Here is a 19,675-nt window from a genome sequence, read left to right as displayed (position 1 = left end):
AATAATAATTATCCAAATAATGCAATTATTAAATAATAATTTCCTTTTTCTGTGTAATAATAAAACAGTTGCTTGTACTTGATCCCAACTAAGATATAATTAATCCTTATTGGAAGCAAAACCAGCCTATTGGGTTTATTTAATGTTTACATGATTTTCTAGTAGACTTGAAAGTCCAAATTAAAGAAAGATCCATTATCCGGAAACCCTTAGGTCCCGAGCATTCTGGATAACAGGTCCCCTAGCTGTACTATGTTACTTTGTACCTATATATTTATATATACACGTATAGGGATTATACAGCACAAAGAACACTGTATTGGGATTACTAAAGTGTTTCTTTTTATCTCCATAGAGAGAATTTCCGAGTTTCAAAGAATTTTCTGCGATCCAAAGAACTTTCTGCGATTTAAAGATTTCTGAGATTCAAAGATTTTTTTCGGCGAATCAAAGACTTCTGCGAATCAAAGAATTTTCCGCGTTTCAAAGACTTTTCGGCGATTCAAAGAATTTTCATCAATCCAAAGAACTTTCATCGATCCAAACAGTTTTGAGTGATTCCCACCAACATGTGGAAGGCGATTCGTAAATGCTTCTGTTTCCGCAAGGTAAGGACGTCATTTTATCTACTGTAACATGACATATTTCATTTAGTGAATAACTTCATGGAAGCAGAAACTTGTCCTCAGACTCTGTTACTGGATCATCTCTGAACTTTGTTCTGTTTGTGACCCACTGACAGTTGCTGATAGTGAACATGATGAGACAGATTGCTCACAGCTCACACTCACTGGGCCTCAATATATCTGTGTATTGTGCTACAGTCACTAGTGCTGTTTCCATTCCTATATGTTATATGATTCCGCTCTAGTATAGGGAATACACTGCATTCTACTTGTTTTTATACCCAATTCTTAATGATGTCATTAAATACCCAATACACATTTCTGACCCAAAACCAAATCCTTATTTTCATATTTAGATCGCTAATATGTCCCGACTTTAAGGGGCAGATTTATCAAGGGTTGAATTTATATAAACTCCCATGAACTCAAAATTCAAGTTAAAAACAATTGAAAACTTTCCAAAAAATGTAATTTATGCAATTTGGGTGAATGGGATCTACCTGCAAACTCAAATCAAACTCAATTGGAGTCTTTTTCTTTGAAAAAAGGTGGCAAAGAACTTAATTCCAGGACATCCCCCATAAGATAAAACAGTAATTCGGCAGATTTAAGGTGGCGAATAGTCTAATTTGAATTCTTAAAGGGGCACTACATGATCATTTCAAAATTCAAATTAATTGTATTTTTAAAAACTTGAATCAAATTTTAACTAATCCCTGGTCGATTTTCACTTAAAATAACACAAAAATTAGAATTCAAAATTAGAATTTGAAAATTCTTTGACCCTTGATAAATCTACCCCTTAGGATTTGGATTAGGTTTCACCAAGTCCAAAAAATGAACTTACTGTAAGTTTGATCGAAAATGTGTTTTTTAACTTTTAAAAGAATAATGCTAAGGATGCACCAAATCCACTATTTTGGATTCGGCTGAACCCCTAAATCGTTTGAAAAAGATTCAGCCAAATACCAAATCTGAATCCTGCAAATTAGGGGTGGGAAGGGGGAAACATTTTTACTTCCTTGTTTTGTGACATAAGTCACGCAATTTCCCTCCCCACCCCTAATTTGCATATGCAAATGAGGATTCAGATTTGGTTCAGCCGGTAGAAATATTCGGACAAATCCGAATCTTGTTGAAGGCCAAATTCTGGATTCGGTGCATCCCTAATAATGCAATATATACACATACACATTTATATATATAGAGAGAGAGAGAGAGAAAGAGAGTCAGGTGTTTTATATATATATCTGCTAATTGCGTTTTTGTGATAAAACCTTTTTTTTATGTCTTCCTTAGAAGAAAAAAGATAAGACCATCAGAAAATCTGTTGTGGTAAGTGTTGAAGAACTGGGCAACAAACATATGTGACACCATTTTCCTAACTATTCAAACCCTGTTTATTTCCTTGCCTATAGATTTATACCTTGATGAAGCTGCACCATATACATGTTCAATTCATACTGGTCCAAAAAAAAAACCACTTGATAAACTGGATTTCACCAGTTTATTCACATTTGACCACATCCCCCATTTTTTTCTCATTAGATTAATCATCATTAGTCCATGACTTGATAACCTCGGGCACCTTCCTTACTTGTAAAGCCATTTAATAGTGACATTCAGCTACAGGATAATCCATTACCAGATCCATAGATGACACATTTCATGATGTCTTGGACCTTAGTAAAACACTTTTCTTCCTTGATCAAAGGGATAACCCCTTGGTCTTTGCATTATTATTATTATCAGAATAAATCCCTGTTCTGACCCTGCATTTATTTACTCACATTAGTAAAAATCATAAAATCATATGTTTACAAAATTAACCATACTCATTTAGTGATAACTAACAGTGAATGATAGGCCTTTAATTAAATAAAATAACACCACCTTTTTATCATTTAACCAGGAGGAACCCAACGAAATAATCTGCCTGGTAAGCAGTAAAGGAGTTGGTATCAAACAGTCTTTATGTTTTAGCTTCCCTTAAATGTTGTGTTGATTTATTATAATTATTATCATTACCACCATTCTGTATATATTTCTGAGGTAATGGTTGTTATATTAGTCTGGGCCCCCTCCCAGCCAAGTCCCAAGCCTTTTCTAGAGGGCCCAGTTCCAGAAGTTTGTAGCCATATTTTTAACATGAGCGTCGTTAGCTCAGTGCTCCCCATTGGAACATATTTCCAGAGGAGACCACTGATCTAACAGTCTCTTATATCATTGCTCTTCACCTGGATAATCTGGTGATACTCATGGAATATGTTAGGAAAGCAGTTTATTGAGCAAGATGGTTACTATTTATGGAAACATTAACTATAACTATAATCCATTAAGCTAAAATGTGTGATATAAAGATGATTTACATCCACATATGGATCTGTACATAGAGCAGTTATAGCCCTGATCTATTTTCCTCTCTTAACCAGGTACAACCTGTTGATTCTGGAAATACTATCTGCCAATAAGTACTGAATAAATCAAAACACCAATCCCTAAATATTACACAATTATTTGCACTTCTTCTACAAAAAGCTGAGTTGATTTGATAACTTCACTTTTATCTTTTAACCAGGTACCATCAGAAAACCCAGAGCAGAAACTAGACCTGGCTGAAACCATCTGCCAGGTAAGCACATCAGAAAGAGTGTCGTGGAGAATAAAAAATCACCCTATATTTTTTGCAGTGTAGCTTCTTTATAACACCAATAATACAATGTTTTTTCTTTCCCTTTCTTAACCAGGAGACTCCAGAAACTCCTGATGTCAACATTGAACAGGTAAGAAGAAATGCTATGGTTGTAATATCAAAAAATTTGTAAGGAAATATGAAACCCAGATTCACCTTGGGGTGACAATTTGTTAGGTGCCACCAACTTCACCTCTGGTGAGTCTGTGCATTCAAGTGGCTGAACTTCTGCAGGAGAAGCCTGGAGCTACTTCCATCTTCAAGCTGGTGTTACTGTAGCTCTTTGGCTCCCTCAGTGACCACTATGAAATAAAAAATGTTTTCATGTCCCAAACCTTTTCGAAAGGGCCCAGTTCCACAAGTTTGTAGCCACATTTTTAACATGAGCATTGGTAGCTCAGTGCTCCCCATTGGAACATATTTCCAGAGGAGACCACTGATCTAACAGTCTCTTATATCATTGCTCTTCACCTTTATAATCTGGTGATACTCATGGAAAATGTTGGGAAAGCATTTTATTGAGCAAGATGGTTACTATTAATGGAAACATGAGAGTTTAATATGATGGTTTGCAAACAGTTAACTATATTCCATTAGACCAAAATATGTGATATAAAGATGATTTACATCCACATATGGATCTCTACATAGAGCAGTTATAGACCTGATCTATTTTCCTCTTCTAACCAGGTACAACCTGTTGAGTACTGAATAAATCAGAACAGCAATCCCTAAATATTAATTATTTGCACTTCTTCTTCTCCAAAAAACTTAGTTGATAACTTGACTTTTATCTTTTAACCAGGAACCATCAGAAAAGCCAGAGCAGAAACTGGAGCTGGCTGTAACCATCTGCCAGGTAAGCACATCAGAAAGAGTGAGTCGTGGGAAAAAAAAACAAATCACCCTATATTTTATGCAAGATTGTAGTTTAGCTTCTTTATAACAGCAATAATACAATGTTTTTTTTATTTCCTTCTCTTAACCAGGAGACTCCAGAAACTCCTGAGATCAACATCAATCAGGTAAGAAGAAATGCTATGGTCGTAATATATAAAAAATATTTCAAGGAAATATTTTGTTACAGTATTGAGCTGGGAAATCTTTTTTTAAAAATCGTTTTATTTTTTTTTGTCTTAAACAGGAGGAACAACAAGTGGAGCAGGACCAGGATCTAAGAGCTGATAGCAGCCCCTGCCACTCCCAGGTAAGAAGGATATAACCAATCGGTAACAAAGATTTATTTTTTAATAATGTCCGCGGGTTGAACTTGTAAATTAACATTTTCAAAATCTTTTTTTCCCTTTTCTTAAACAGGAACAACAACAAGTGGAGCAGGAACAAGATCTGATGGCTGATAGCAGCCCCTGCCACTCCCAGGTAAGAAGGACATAACCAATGAGTAACAAAGATTTATTTTGTAATAATGTCCGCGGGTTGGACTTATAAAATAACATTTTGAAAACCTTTTTTTTTTCTTCAGGAAGAACAACAAGTGGAAGAACAACAAGTGGAGCAGGAGAAAGATCTGATAGATGATTGCAACCCCTGCCACTCCCAGGTAAGACAGACATAACCAATGGGTAACAAAGATTTATTTTTTAATAATGTCCGCGGGTTGAACTTATAAAATAACATTTTCAAAATCTTTTTTTTCCCTTTTCTTAAACAGGAACAACAACAAGTGGAGCAGGAACAAGATCTGATAGCTGATAGCAGCCCCTGCCACTCCGAGGTAAGAAGGACATAACCAATGGTTAACAAAGATTTTATTTTGTAATAATGTCCGAGGGTTGAATTGATAAAATAACATTTTCAAAATCTTTTTTTTCCCTTTTCTTAAACAGGAACAACAACAAGTGGAGCAGGAGCAAGATCTTATAGCTGATAGCAGCCCCTGCCACTCCCAGGTAAGAAGGACATAACCAATGAGTAATAAAGATTTATTTTGTAATAATGTCCGTGGGTTGAACTTATCAAATAACATTTGCAAAATCTTTTTTTCCCTTTTCTTAAACAGGAACAACAACAAGTGGAGCAGGAACAAGATCTGATAGCTGATAGCAGCCCCTGCCACTCCGAGGTAAGAAGGACATAACCAATTGGTAACAAAGATTTATTATGTAATAATGCCCGCAGGTTGAACTTGTAAATTAACATTTTCAAAACCTTTTTTTTCAGGAAAAACAACAAGTGGAAGAACAACAAGTGGAGCAGGAACAAGATATGATAGCTGATAGCAGCCCCTGCCACTCCCAGGTAAGAAGGACATAACCAATGAGTAACAAAGATTTATTTTATAATAATGTCCGCGGGTTGAACTTATAAAATAACATAGAAAGACTTGAAGAGCCCCAATGTGACACCTATGAGGTAACCAACAATGAATTGTTCAGTGGCCCCAATGTATTTAAAAGAACATAGTTACATGCTTCATAAATAATCTCTATACCAATAACAATATTTACCGAAATTTATTACCAGCATAGGTGCTAAGTTGCCTATTCCAACCAATCACCATCTGTTATAAAAACTAGAAATGAAAATTAACAGGTTGCGTTGGCTTTTACTGGCAATGCCCTAATAACATTGTTCCTTATAGGCCTCTTACTATTTTTATAATCATTACCAAAGTCTTTTTTGATAAGCAAGGGTTACTAGGTTGGATATTTAGTCTGGTTCTTTCTAGTGGGGCACCCTCCACAATTTTTAGCCTTTTTTTTTAAACATGAGCTCTGTTAGCTTGATGCTTTCCCATTACAACATCATCATATTCCCAGAGGAGAGTGCTGAACTAACAGCCTGTTTTACCGTTGCTCTTAACCAGGGTAATCTGTTGGCTCTTTCAATGTCATCTGCCAAGTAACTACCGAATAATTACAAATAAAACACCAATCCCTAAATATTACATCTACATTTTTTGCGCTTCTTCTTTAAAATGCTGTTGAGTTGATTTGATAACTTGACTTTTATCTCTTAACCAGGAACCATCAGAAACCCCTGACGATACCAACTGCCAGGAAAAACAAAAGCAAGAGCTGGATCTGGGCATGAACAACTGCCAGGTAAGAATAGGAGAGGAAGAGTAGGGGCAAATAAAAATCAACCTATATTTTATGCAAGATTGCATTTTAGCTTCTTAAAATGAGACCTGATACATTTCCCAACACTTTTTTCGTCTCATTTCTTAACTAGTCTCCAAAAACACCTGACATTTAAGCACTCCAGGGTTCAGTTCATACAATAAAAATGTTCCTGCTAAAATTATAATTTTAGCACTTCCCAAAAACAATTGATCTGAGAAAACCTTTTTTGTCTTCCCCAGGAGAATCAGCTTGAAGTAAAGTTCCCGGTAAGCAGCTTTTAAACTGTATTTTGGAACACTAAACAACGCAAAAGCACAGCAAATGGTTTGACTTAAATATTCCAGCCCTCAGCCTTCTCCCCTAATACACCAGTCCCCAGCTCCCCTACACCTCCTGTTCTTCTCACATATTGGAAAGGTTGCACTATATTAATTCAGTTTTGTATTTATCATGTTTTTAATACAATGTTATGTTTTAGATGCCCAGGACATATCTGCAAATCCTGGAGCCAACAGGACAGGACAGCTACGGGATGAATTATACCGTAAGATATTTTATGGCTTAACTTGTGTCATGGTTTTGGGTAATTCTGTTGATTCTGCCGATTGGTTGTTCCCTCTAGAGTTTTTGTCCCTTCTGTGTTTTCCTTGTGCTTCTCAATCTGCCAATAAACCTTCCCATATCCACCCAGTATGTGTGTTTGCTTTCCCTAATGTTCCGACACAGTAATGATCAGAGATTCATTGGCTACTTTTGTTGCAGGGTTGGCACCGTAAAGAACAACTGGATGTGTCCGTGACCATCGTAAAGGACATAGAGGTAATGAGTCTTGATAATAATAATTATTAGATACAAATAAACTTTTTTTATACCTGATTTTTAGTAGAAGGAGAACTTGTTAAATATATGGGATTTAAGAAATAAGAACAGAGAGAGGCAAACATATTGTGCAATTCTCATGTAGGGATATTACAAAACTGTCATTTTTCAGAACTACAAGTTAGGCTGGGGTATTTGAAATTGTAATTGTATCCATTGTACTGACTTTGCTTCTTTTGTTTGAAACTAGAAGAGAAAAGACATCCTTCAAGAAGTGGAAGTCCTTGAACTTATCAGAGGCCACGAAAATGTCATTGGCTACTATGGGGCTTATTACCAACGTGCCTCTGTAAAGAAGCCCCACTATGAAGGACTGTGGGTAAGGAAGTGTTTATTCAGGTTACAATTTATGCACCAACATGCCAATCAACAGCTCTAATACAAGCAAACATTTTGGATGCAAATATTATTCAGTTTGGTAAGAAAGAGTCACGGTGCATGTGGATCACTTTGTTCTCAGTTGCACCTGATATTGTAGTTACACCCAGAATGCTTGTGTAGGTCTATTTCTGACTCACATCCACACAGCCTTTCCCCAGACTTCCTAATATAATTATAGACCACACAAATTTATGTATCAAACGTTCTTTGATTGTTTTCTAGATTTCTATGGAGCGTTGGAATGGTGTAGCGGTGGAAGATCTAATCTACACCAGTGAGCAGTACTCCTTGCATGAAAGCTGGATAGCGTACATCTGCAAGGAGGTATTAAAGGTATGTCTCATGTGATCCTCCTTGGCACTTTTCTGGCTAAATCTAGTTAAATTAAGAGCAGAAAAAATATTAATATATTTGCTTTATTCATTTCCCAGGGCCTGTGTCATCTGGAAAACAAAAAGGTCATCCATCACGACCTGCGGCCCCAGAACATTATCCTGACAACATCGGCAGATGTAAAGATCAGTAAGTGATGCTTAGAATCTGAAAAAAACGGATTTATCCATGTTTTTTATTGGATACATTTATAAATGAATATTACAATTCCTGCTTTTGTCATACAATTTCAGGTGATTTCAGCTCCGCCACCATCGGGGAAATGAGTCACAGCACGTCTGGGCGGATTCCATACCTGGCGCCAGAAGTACTGGCCAATTTTGGCAAGAAGACCATATGGTATAACTCTAAGGTATTGTGATATCTTCTCTCTCACTTTATATATAATGTATGGAGCTTACACGGGGTGCACTGCATGGACTTTTTCACTCACTTCACATGCCCCTCTCATAACAGTGAATCCAAAGCTGTAAAGTGGTTTCTGTGACATGAGAGGGAGAAGCGAAGAGAGAAATTCTCAAATCTGAGTGCAGTGCACAGGAGTATTAGAAACCAACTCCACTTGACTCTTTATGGGGTTTTCCAGCTCAGCCTGGGGTCATTCTTTAGTGACATCACTTTACTCCTTCAAATGTTTTATATTAGTACAAAGGTCAGGTTTTGTATTGTACAGTGAAACCTTCATTTCACACCCTTTGATTTTATTTCCCACATTTTACACATTTTTGTGTGTGGCCCCACTTTTATATGATGTATAATGAATTCCCCTGATTTTACACTTTCCTGGATTTTACACCATTTTTTTCTAATCCCCCTGTAATACATAAAATGGGAGTTCTACTGTATTTTGTTACTGTGCATTCCAAATAGATAGAAAAAGGATTTAAATGATCCACACTAGAATATTTTATATGCCCTGTTAGTTTTCTTATCTAATTTTTGCCTTTTTCTTATGTTTTAATACCTAGGCTGACATATGGTCCTTGGGAATATCAGCACTTCAAATGGCGGAAGGCTATTACCGTAAGTAAACCCCAGTGGGACTGTACGTTAGTACATAAAGAACAGTTTGTAGAAAAGTTAGAGGGCATTTACTGTATGTGTCATGCTGTAACACTGAATATTATTAAATATTAAAAACTAAGGGCAGAATTACAAAAATTTTAATTTTCCAGTTTGTGAATCCGTTATTTTTTCAGTGTGCTGGCAATCGAGAAAGAAAAACAAAATTTAGTTAATTAGAGTTTTTACAAAATTAGTTTGAATTTTAGTAAATAGCCCTCCAACTGTTGTGATTGTCAGTCATTATGTTCTTATGTTGTATTCTCTTACATCCTAGCATTCAGCAGATTTCCCCAGCAAAAACTCATGAAACGCATCATGCACGGACCTGCGCCAGTATTATTGTGGGACAAATGGTGAGTCATTTCAACTGAAACAGGAAAAGAGGGAGAGGTAGAGAGGGTGGGGAAATAAAGGGGAGATGGGTGGGAAATGAAAAGGTAATGAGGGGAGGGGGTGGGAATATTAAATGTGGGGAAACAAGCAAGGGGATTAGCTTTGGTGAGGGGGATATTAAGGTATTCAGGGCACATGGTTGTTTATTTAACATAAACAATTTTAATTTTGGCTTCTGTTTCTTTTTTCCAGGAGCGACAACTTCCATTCATTCATTGGCCATTGCCTCCAGAAAGATCCAGCTTGGAGGCCGTCTGCTGGAAAGCTCTTATCACACCCCTTCATTTGTAAGATCTTTAATGAAAGGGGTGTGAAGAGCAATATCAAATGGCACCTGCAGTGAGAAGTAAGGGAACTGCTCATTCTCATTACAATTCACTTGATGTACAGACCATATCCACCTACTGCTCTTATTCTTACTATAGTCTCCGGCTTTACTACATATATAATAATTCTGTAACTAATGCCGCCCATTATATAAGGCTGAGATTGTATTAGGGCAGAGGTCACTGAACTAGGCCACATCTATAGAGAAATGTTATTATTAGATGTAGTAGTTGACCTTTAAAATTAGTAGCAAAGGGAATGGGATATAAATAATAGTAAATACATATAGCTAAAGAACAAATTGACAGAATTCTTATACAGACAACCCTTCTCCATGGCTAACACTGAGTATTCTCTCCTTAGGACTGAAGCACTGAAGTTCCAGAACATCATAGCAGCCATCGGGGGAGGGACGGGGGCACAACTGCAGGGCCCTTATGTCATCTTTGGGCCCCGCAGACTTGGGGCATGTTTACTAACATTGGAGATAGATAACTGGAGAGATTTCTGGAGATGTTGCCCATGACAACCAATGTTAAACATGCCCCTTGGTCCCGATGGCGGCTAATTGACAACAGCGGCTGATTGACATCAATATGATCTTGTACATTATAAAAAACAATAAACATCTAAAATAACATTGATCTCTGTTGTATTTTTTTTAATAGGGGGACATCCCTAATAACCTCCAATCCCACTGTTGGCTCATATCCATGTTCCTTTAAATGACTTGTTAGGGAATTGGGCATAGCCCACATCTACCTCAACAAAATCCCATAAACAGTCTTTCTGTGCTGGTTTTATTCATCCTGCTGGTAATTCCCATGTTCTCTTCATTTTATCTTGGTAGTCTTCCATTAATATCTATTCTTGCAGCAAGCAAATAGTGGCTAATACCATTATTAATGCTACAAGCACTGGTGCAGTGTGCCAGGCTAAATGTCTGCAATGTTAGAATCCTTCTAGAGCTCTATAAGAGATGTTTAGTGATGGGCGAACTGTTTCACTTCGCCAAAAAAATTGTGAATTCACGTTTCTGTGGCCTTAGATGAAAATTCCTAATTTAAATAGATGCCCTTGTTCTTGTCATATGAATGTCTTTTAGGGGATTGCCTATTATTGTACCCTGAGAGGATGTAATATTTGAGACTGGGGGGTTCTGTAAAAGTGGTTTATTAAAAGTTTAATACATCCCCTTGTTTAACATGAGTGTAATTAATCTGGCTTGTATTGAAATACTATTGTGCTTATTCTTAAATCACACAAATATCTGTGATATTTGTTATTTCTTCAGCTAAAAAGGGCAAATGGGAGAACTAAAGTTACCCCATGTTTGATGCTTGCGAGGTAGATAATTAGATTATTATACAATTCCATTCATGCACCCTTTGTCATGACTGTTTGGTTAGCAAGCGTATATTATAAGATAGTAAATTAGTTTAAAAAAAGACACACGTTCATCAAGTTCAACCTTAAACTTTTTTGTACCTGTCTAACTGTCAGTTGATCCAGAGGAAGGCAAAACACCCCATCTGAAGCCTCTCCAATTTGCCTCAGAGGGGAAAAAATTTCCATGGGACCAGTCCCTGGATCAACTTATACTATGAGCTATCTCCCATAACCCTGTATTCCCTCACTTGCTAAACACTATCCCATATGGATCCCATACCAGTAATTTAGAGCTTTCTGGATAGCAGATTCCAGATAAGGCTTTATATATAAATATACTGCACTTAATTGTACCACAATGTCCACTGTTTGTCACTAAAGTTGTCATTTATAGTAATAACAGTAGCACAGTTGAAAGGGACATGTCCAACCACTTTGATATAGTTGTGGCAAGTGCCACTCTCTCCAGCCGGCCTCTTTTGTTGAATTGGGAGCAAATATGGCAATTGATGCTGTACAGCCGTAACTTCAGGGTTCCCATATTTGGTTGCAGGAGGTGCAGCAGACCTGCGACAAAGGAATCACGGGTGAATGTCAGTTTAATATGAAGCAGCAGAAGCACTCAGAGCATGGCTGCGGTCATTCTGGAATTGTGCGGAAAACTCGGAATTGTGGATAAAAACATGTTGATTTGAGTCTCAAAATGTAATTTTGCTCATTGTGTTCATAAATGGCTCTTTATGATACAGCGCCAGGCTGTTATTGTAGATAACCAGGTGTACTCCTGCCTCTAGAGCTGGAGGCACCATTATCATTTTTAAAAACCCAGAAAGTTTTATTTCAATCTTATAACAATACAAAAACTACAATTGCAATCACACAACCAGCCATATTTAAAGCAACTATACAAACACTTTACTTTTGTCTCTGATTATCAGTTTGCTTCTTATTTTACCTTTTGCCTATAGTGTTGCTTATGCTTCTTCCAAAAATAGCACTGTTTTTTAAAAGGGTGATTCACCTTTAAATTACCTTTTAGGGAGTTATTTACTAATATCCAAATTGTTTTGATTATTCTATTAAAAAAAACACAAGCAAACTCCCATGCCTGATTTTACCTTATTTTTTAATAAAAAAAAAAAATCGAGTAAAAATCCAACTCATCCATTTTTTTTCTGACTTTTTTCCCAAATCACTGAATTTTTTCAGGGTTTTTGTCCCAAAACCCCACATTTTTCAGATTATCAAGCTAAACCCAGCACAACAGCAATATCTTCACGTTTGGATAGGTGCCTCTCCAATAGAATTATACAGGACCTCGACAGGTCTGAGAAGGTGAATTTTCTGATTCAGGCTTTTTGCAGCATCGGGGTAAAATAAATTTTAAAAAATGTGAGTTTTTGCCTTAAAAAGCCAACCAGATAAATACAAGGTTTAATAAATAACCCACTTAGGAACAAATTTACTAACCTCTGAAAATTCACCAGCGACGGCTTCGCTCACAGCGCAACACTTAGCCAGGCATACAATGCTAATTCACTAAAATCCGAAGTTGTGTCCAGGGTGCCGAACGCTGGTGAAGTTGCGCTAGCATTGACTAATTTGCATATGGTGGTAAGTTAAAGTTGAATGGATGTATATGTTGCAGCAAATACATTACACTTGCAAGCCCGGGAAACCGTAATAAAATAAAGTTGTTATATTGCCCTACTCATGAGCCCAGTGTATAGTTTATGTCACATGTTAGGAAATGTGGGGGGAAGCCAGGTACACTAAAAAAATTTACGCTCTTCTGCAGCCTATCGCCCTGAAAGAGGAAAAGACGCCAGCGTTTTTTGGGACTTAGAAAAATTTTCAACTATTCTTTGAGGAAGTCCTATCTACTCTATTGCACTTTGCCTGGTCTGAGGTGGTGAAGGCAAGTCTGGCGCAAGAGGTAACGTTTAGTAAAATCCGCATCTTAGTGAATTTGCGTTGTTATGTCCATTCACCAGAGCACAAAAAACCTCTCGAGGTCCTGTATAAGTCAAGGAGGAAGGTCTCAGTGTCTGCACTGATGTCCGTACCGATGTCCATACTGATATCCGATGAGTTTGCGCAGAGTCTGCGCAGAAAATCATAGTTTTCGCACAAAACTCCAAACAATTTGGAGTTTTCGGGGAAAGCTCAGAAGTTTGCCAGACCCTATTTTTTCTGTCTTTTTTCTTCTAAATAAGGTCCATTTGGGCAATCAGAAACAAGATTCAAATATGTTTTACAGTGTAATTAAAGTTCATTTTGCTTGACTAACATGATAAAATAGGATTTGGAATAATGTTTTTTGGGTGACGAGTCTCCTTTAAAGGAAAGTCCAACATACAGAGCTGGAAGAAATTTCTAGACATTATTGTTCCCAATCATTCCAACAGCTAAGGGGCCAGAAATGTTATTCTTTGGAACAATTGTCAGTTATACCCCTTTATAATGAACTCCTCCTTGTCTGTAAATCTGAGCCATAAGGCAAGAATAAGGGCATTTATATTTAGACTGTAATGGATTACTATAATATAGAAATACTTGTGTATTTTGGGCTATAGTATAATTTAAAAGATGTTTCTGCTTTAATAGGGGCAATTAGTCTTAAGCACTGTTCTATAGAAAACAAGAGAATTTTATAGAGCTGTTAGCATAGCAACCTGTCGAGAACTCATTGCTGCATCTTAAGAGGTATTGAAAGAAGCTCAAATCCTTATGTGACTCAATTAACCATAATCTAATGTTGATCAGTTCTCTCCTGTAACAAGCCCACTCACCTTCAGATGTTTCTAATTGGAGAAGCCCTAAAGTAATTTGAGCATTAGGTAATTTTCCCCTTTCAAAATGGCATTTAACAATTCTAGGGGGTTATTTATCAAGCTCCAAATATCCAAACCTCAAATAATAAAAAAAACATGAATTGTTCAAGATTCCAATGGACTAAAAAGTCTGAATCCAAAACCCCAGCATCTAAAAGCTCTCGAGGTCTTGTATAAGTCAATGGGGAAGGTCTCAGTGTCTGTACCGATATCCGATGAGTTGTAGGTTTCGGCGCAAATAATCGTAGTTAAGGACAATGAAAGGGAGAATAAGGCCGGATATGAACATATACGCTTAGCCTACCAATGGACATCAAATGATTCTTGTTGTTTTTGTGATGTTTGTATCTGTATTTGTACTTTGTTGTACTTTTATTCTTTTAATGTGTTTTTCTAGTTTTGTATTTTCTTTATCTGGAAAAAAGGAAAATTTCTTAATAAATTATAAGTAAAAAAAAACTCCGAACAATTCAGAGTTTTCAGGGAAAGCTCCGAAGTTTGTACGACCCTATTTTTTCTGGCTTTTTTTCTTCATAAATAAGGTCCATTCAGGCAATTGGAGTTGCTCAGATTTCTAACTTAGAAATACTGAGATAAATGTTTTAAAATTTTTATTTAATTAATTACATTTTTTAATTTACTTAAAGGGGTGGTTCAACTTTTTACTTTTAGTTAATTATGGAATGGGTAAATCTAAGCAACTTTTCAATAGGCTTTCATTTTTTTAATAGATTTGTTTGTTATTTGCCTTTTTATTCAGCTGTTTCCAGCTTTCAAATGGGGGTCACTGACCCCATCTAAAATGTGAATAAGAGCTATAAATGTATTGTTATTGCTCTTTTTTAATACTAATCTTTCTATTCAGACCCTCTTTTATTCAAATTACAATTTCTTCTTCAAATCAATGCATGGTTGCTAGGGTAATTTGGACCCTAGCAACCAGATGGCTGAAACTGCAAACTGAATGAGTCATACGAAAAAGTCAAATCATTCAAAAACTGTTAAAAAAGAAAAAAAGAAGACCAATTTGAAAAGTTGCTTAGAATTAGCAATTCTATAACATACTAAAAGTTAATTTAAAGGTGAACCACCCCTTTAATGCAGATGCTCCTGGCACATACATATATCTTTTCTTATTTGGAACCCAAAACAGATGTGTGTGTACTCCCTCAGAATATTTACACATATGCACGGGCAAATCCTATACAACTGCTAGGCTTGTATGTATTAGAACATTCTGGGACAGAATTTTCCCCCATTAATAATTTTACCTTATCCAAGCTGTCAAACTGCCAGTATAAAGAGGCAGCTGCCAGTTTTAGCATCCCCATTATCTACATTATAATCTCCGTTTCTATCCCACATACTGCACATCATTCTTTATGGCTTAATTCTAAAAGTGTCATTTCCCCAGGTCAATTGTATGAAAAAAATGTAACTGCATTTTGGTTTTGAAGGGGGGGATGTTGTACTTGATTCTACATCAATAATATGTTATGTTGTATTATAATGACAACAATTCGGGGGTTATTTACTAAACTCCGAATGCAAAAATCACGTAAAATTCATGATTTTTTTAAAATAAAATCGGACTTTTGAAAAATTAAACCGTTTTTGGAATTTATTAAACCCCAAGGATGGAAAAGTCTGAATCAGAAAATCCGGCATCTCAGACCTGTGGAGGTTGCATATAAGTCAATGGGAGAAGCACCAATGATTTTTTGATGTGCGCTGGGTTCCGTGTAATACCCCAAAGATTTTGGAGCTTTCGGGCAACAATCAGAGTTTTTGGGTGAAAAATCTGAAGAAATCGTGAAAATCAGATGAAAAATCCGGAAAAAAATGTAATTTAATAATTTAAACCTAATAAAATCTAATTTTTTTTCTCCTGCAAAGCAACTTTTTGGGAAAATGTAATAAATAAGCGTGAAAAACAGGAGTGGATTTGATTGGAGTTTGTAGCAGAAAATATTGAGACTTTGATAAATAAACCCCTTCATGTACTCAAATTATATACATAGAATGACAGTCCCTATGCTAAATGTAGACTTTTGGATACTAAAACAATGAGCAAAGATTGCTTCTAACTTAGTGAATGTCAGGTACAAGCCAATACAGATATGGGACCTGTTATCCATTATGCTTGAGACTTAGGATATTCCGGATAACGGATCTTTCCGTAAATCTTTATAACTTAAGTCTACTAGGAAATCATGTAAATATTAAATAAACCCAATAGGCTGGTTTTGCTTCCAATAAGGATTAATTATATCTTAGTTGGGATCAAGTACAAGCGACTGTTTTATTATTACAGAGAAAAAGCAAATTGATTTTAAAAATGTGGCATTATTGGATAAAATGGAGTCTATGGGAGACGGTCTTTCTGTAATTTGGAGCTTTCTGGATAATGGGTTTCCGGATAAGGGATACCATACCTGTAATGCGTTCCCTACACTCATATACATTACATACAAGACTCTGTGATATATGACTTGTACCATTCCTTGTATGAATAATTATACATGCTGTAATGATATCATTCCCCATATTGAGAATGGATAATGAATAAACACACTCTCATCTTGCCAACAAAACCCATTGCATTTTACTCTTCAATTTATTTGAAATTAACTGAACCCAGCAACCGTTATGTAACTTGCTCATATAACTGTCCTGCCTTGGGCTGCAAGTATGATGTCATAATGCTCTGAATCTCACAGCTGTGTAAACAAACATTTGCATAATGTCATTGTGATGTCATAATGGACAAAGTCAAGGTGTCCAGCTGTAGCCCTGAGATTTCTCATTCTTGATCAGGCGACTGAGGTGAGCAGAACTCTGTGTATTTGGGAGGAAAACTTTATCAAAAATAATTCTTTTATACTGGTACTTAGTGGTCTTACAGACGGCTAATGGTGTCATGAATATTTTAGAATGTATGGCTTTATAGATCATTTTATTTTGAACTGTATTCAGAACCTGGGTTTTTTTTACTTAAGGAATCCCTCTGTAATTTGGATCTCCATGTCTTAAATCTACTAAAAATCAAATGAAACATTAATTAAACCCAATAGAATTGTTTTTCCTTAAATAAGGATGAATGATATCTTAGTTGAGATCAAATAAAAGGTATTGTTTTCTCATTATAAAGAAAAAAGTATCATTATCAAGAAATTGAATTATTTTATTAAAATGGAGTCTATGGGAGTGGCCATCAAATAATTTGGAGATTTATTATGTAAAAGTGTTTTGGGTAACGAATCCTTTACCTGTATATGTATATTAGGGATGCGCAGAATCCACTATTTTAGAATTGGCCGAACCCCCGAATCCTTCGTGAAAGATTCGGGCGAATACTGAACCATAATTTGTATGTGCAAATCAGTGAGGTGGAGGGAGAAAGAGAAAATTGTTTTACCTCCTTGTTTTCTGATGAAAAGTCACATGCTTTTAAGGATTAGGATTTTGTGCTCTTAACTTGATTTTTTCAATACATTTCAAAGTATTCCCTTTAAGTGTGGTACTAGTAAAGGTTCTGTTATCCAGAATCCCGTTATCCAGAATGCTCTGATTTACAGTAAGGCCAAATAATAATTATTCAAATAATACAATTATTAAAAAATAATTTCCTATTTCTCTGTAATAATAAAACAGTAGCTTGTACTTGATCCCAACTAAGATATAATTAATCCTTATTGGAAGCAAAACCAGCCTATTGGACTTGAAGGTCCAAATTAAAGAAAGATCCATTATCCGGAAACCCTTAGGTTTAGCATTCTGGATAACAGGTCCCCTAGCTGTACTATGTTACTTTGTACCTATATATTTATATATACACGTATAGGGATTATACAGCACAAAGAACACTGTATTGGGATTACTAAAGTCTTTCTTTTTATCTCCATAGAGAGAATTTCCGAGTTTCAAAGAATTTTCTGCGAACCAAAGAACTTTCTGCGATTCAAAGATTTCTGAGATTCAAAGATTTTTTCGGCGAATCAAAGACTTCTGCGAATCAAAGAATTTTCCGCGTTTCAAAGACTTTTCGGCGATTCAAAGAATTTTCATCAATCCAAAGAACTTTCATCGATCCAAACAGTTTTGAGTGATTCCCACCAACATGTGGAAGGCGATTCGTAAATGCTTCTGTTTCCGCAAGGTAAGGACGTCATTTTATCTACTGTAACATGACATATTTAATTTAGTGAATAACTTCATGGAAGCAGAAACTTGTCCTCAGACTCTGTTACTGGATCATCTCTGAACTTTGTTCTGTTTGTGACCCACTGACAGTTGCTGATAGTGAACATGATGAGACAGATTGCTCACAGCTCACACTCACTGGGCCTCAATATATCTGTGTATTGTGCTACAGTCACTAGTGCTGTTTCCATTCATATATGTTATATGATTCCGCTCTAGTATAGGGAATACACTGCATTCTACTTGTTTTTATACCCAATTCTTAATGATGTCATTAAATACCCAATACACATTTCTGACCCAAAAACCAAATCCTTATTTTCATATTTAGATCGCTAATATGTCCTGACTTTAAGGGGCAGATTTATCAAGGGTTGAATTTATATAAACTCCCATGAACTCAAAATTCAAGTTAAAAACAATTGAAAACTTTCCAAAAAATGTAATTTATGCAATTTGGGTGAATGGGATCTACCCGCAAACTCAAATCAAACTCAATTGGAGTCTTTTTCTTTGAAAAAAGGTGGCAAAGAACTTAATTCCAGGACATCCCCCATAAGATAAAACAGTAATTCGGCAGATTTAAGGTGGCGAATAGTCTAATTTGAATTCTTAAAGGGCCACTACATGATCATTTCAAAATTCAAATTAATTGTATTTTTAAAAACTTGAATCAAATTTTAACTAATCCCTGGTCGATTTTCACTTAAAATAACACAAAAATTAGAATTCAATATTAGAATTTGAAAATTCTTTGACCCTTGATAAATCTACCCCTTAGGATTTGGATTAGGTTTCACCAAGTCCAAAAAATGAACTTAAGTTTGATCGAAAATGTGTTTTTTAACTTTTAAAAGAATAATGCTTAGGGATGCACCAAATCCACTATTTTGGATTTGGCTAAACCCCTAAATCGTTTGAAAAAGTCAGCCAAATACCAAATCTGAATCCTGCAAATTAGGGGTGGGAAGGGGGAAACATTTTTACTTCCTTGTTTTGTGACATAAGTCACGCAATTTCCCTCCCCACCCCTAATTTGCATATGCAAATGAGGATTCAGATTTGGTTCAGACGGTAGAAATATTCGGACAAATCCGAATCTTGTTGAAGGCCTAATTCTGGATTCGGTGCATCCCTAATAATGCAATATATACACATACACATTTATATATATATAGAGAGAGAGAGAGAGAAAGAGAGTCAGGTGTTTTATATATATATCTGCTAATTGCGTTTTTGTGATAAAACCTTTTTTTTATGTCTTCCTTAGAAGAAAAAAGATAAGACCATCAGAAAATCTGTTGTGGTAAGTGTTGAAGAACTGGGCAACAAACATATGTGACACCATTTTCCTAACTATTCAAACCCTGTTTATTTCCTTGCCTATAGATTTATACCTTGATGAAG

General features: G+C 36.0%; 1 protein-coding gene across 1 annotated transcript; it reads left to right on the top strand.

Moving 5' to 3' along the window:
* The first annotated feature begins 6,888 nt into the window (after positions 1–6,888).
* Positions 6,889–10,437, top strand: LOC121400064 (serine/threonine-protein kinase mig-15-like). Its single transcript, XM_041582706.1, has 10 exons — positions 6,889–6,948; positions 7,167–7,223; positions 7,474–7,602; positions 7,887–7,997; positions 8,096–8,186; positions 8,291–8,409; positions 9,026–9,080; positions 9,397–9,475; positions 9,708–9,861; positions 10,206–10,437. Exons 1-9 carry the CDS (start codon positions 6,937–6,939, stop codon positions 9,856–9,858), a joined length of 804 nt encoding a protein of 267 aa, XP_041438640.1. The 5' UTR covers positions 6,889–6,936; the 3' UTR covers positions 9,859–9,861; positions 10,206–10,437.
* Positions 10,438–19,675: the final 9,238 nt, after the last annotated feature.

This window comes from Xenopus laevis, chromosome 2L, assembly GCF_017654675.1.
Source record: "Xenopus laevis strain J_2021 chromosome 2L, Xenopus_laevis_v10.1, whole genome shotgun sequence".
Classification (NCBI taxonomy): Eukaryota; Metazoa; Chordata; class Amphibia; order Anura; family Pipidae; genus Xenopus; species Xenopus laevis.
This window is presented reverse-complemented; position numbering and strand designations above follow the sequence as displayed.

Coding starts and splice junctions, on each gene's coding strand:
- LOC121400064 (XM_041582706.1), top strand. Junction 7,603..7,886: donor CCCACTATGAAGGACTGTGG/GTAAGGAAGTGT, acceptor ATTGTTTTCTAG/ATTTCTATGGAGCGTTGGAA. Junction 7,998..8,095: donor TCTGCAAGGAGGTATTAAAG/GTATGTCTCATG, acceptor TTCATTTCCCAG/GGCCTGTGTCATCTGGAAAA.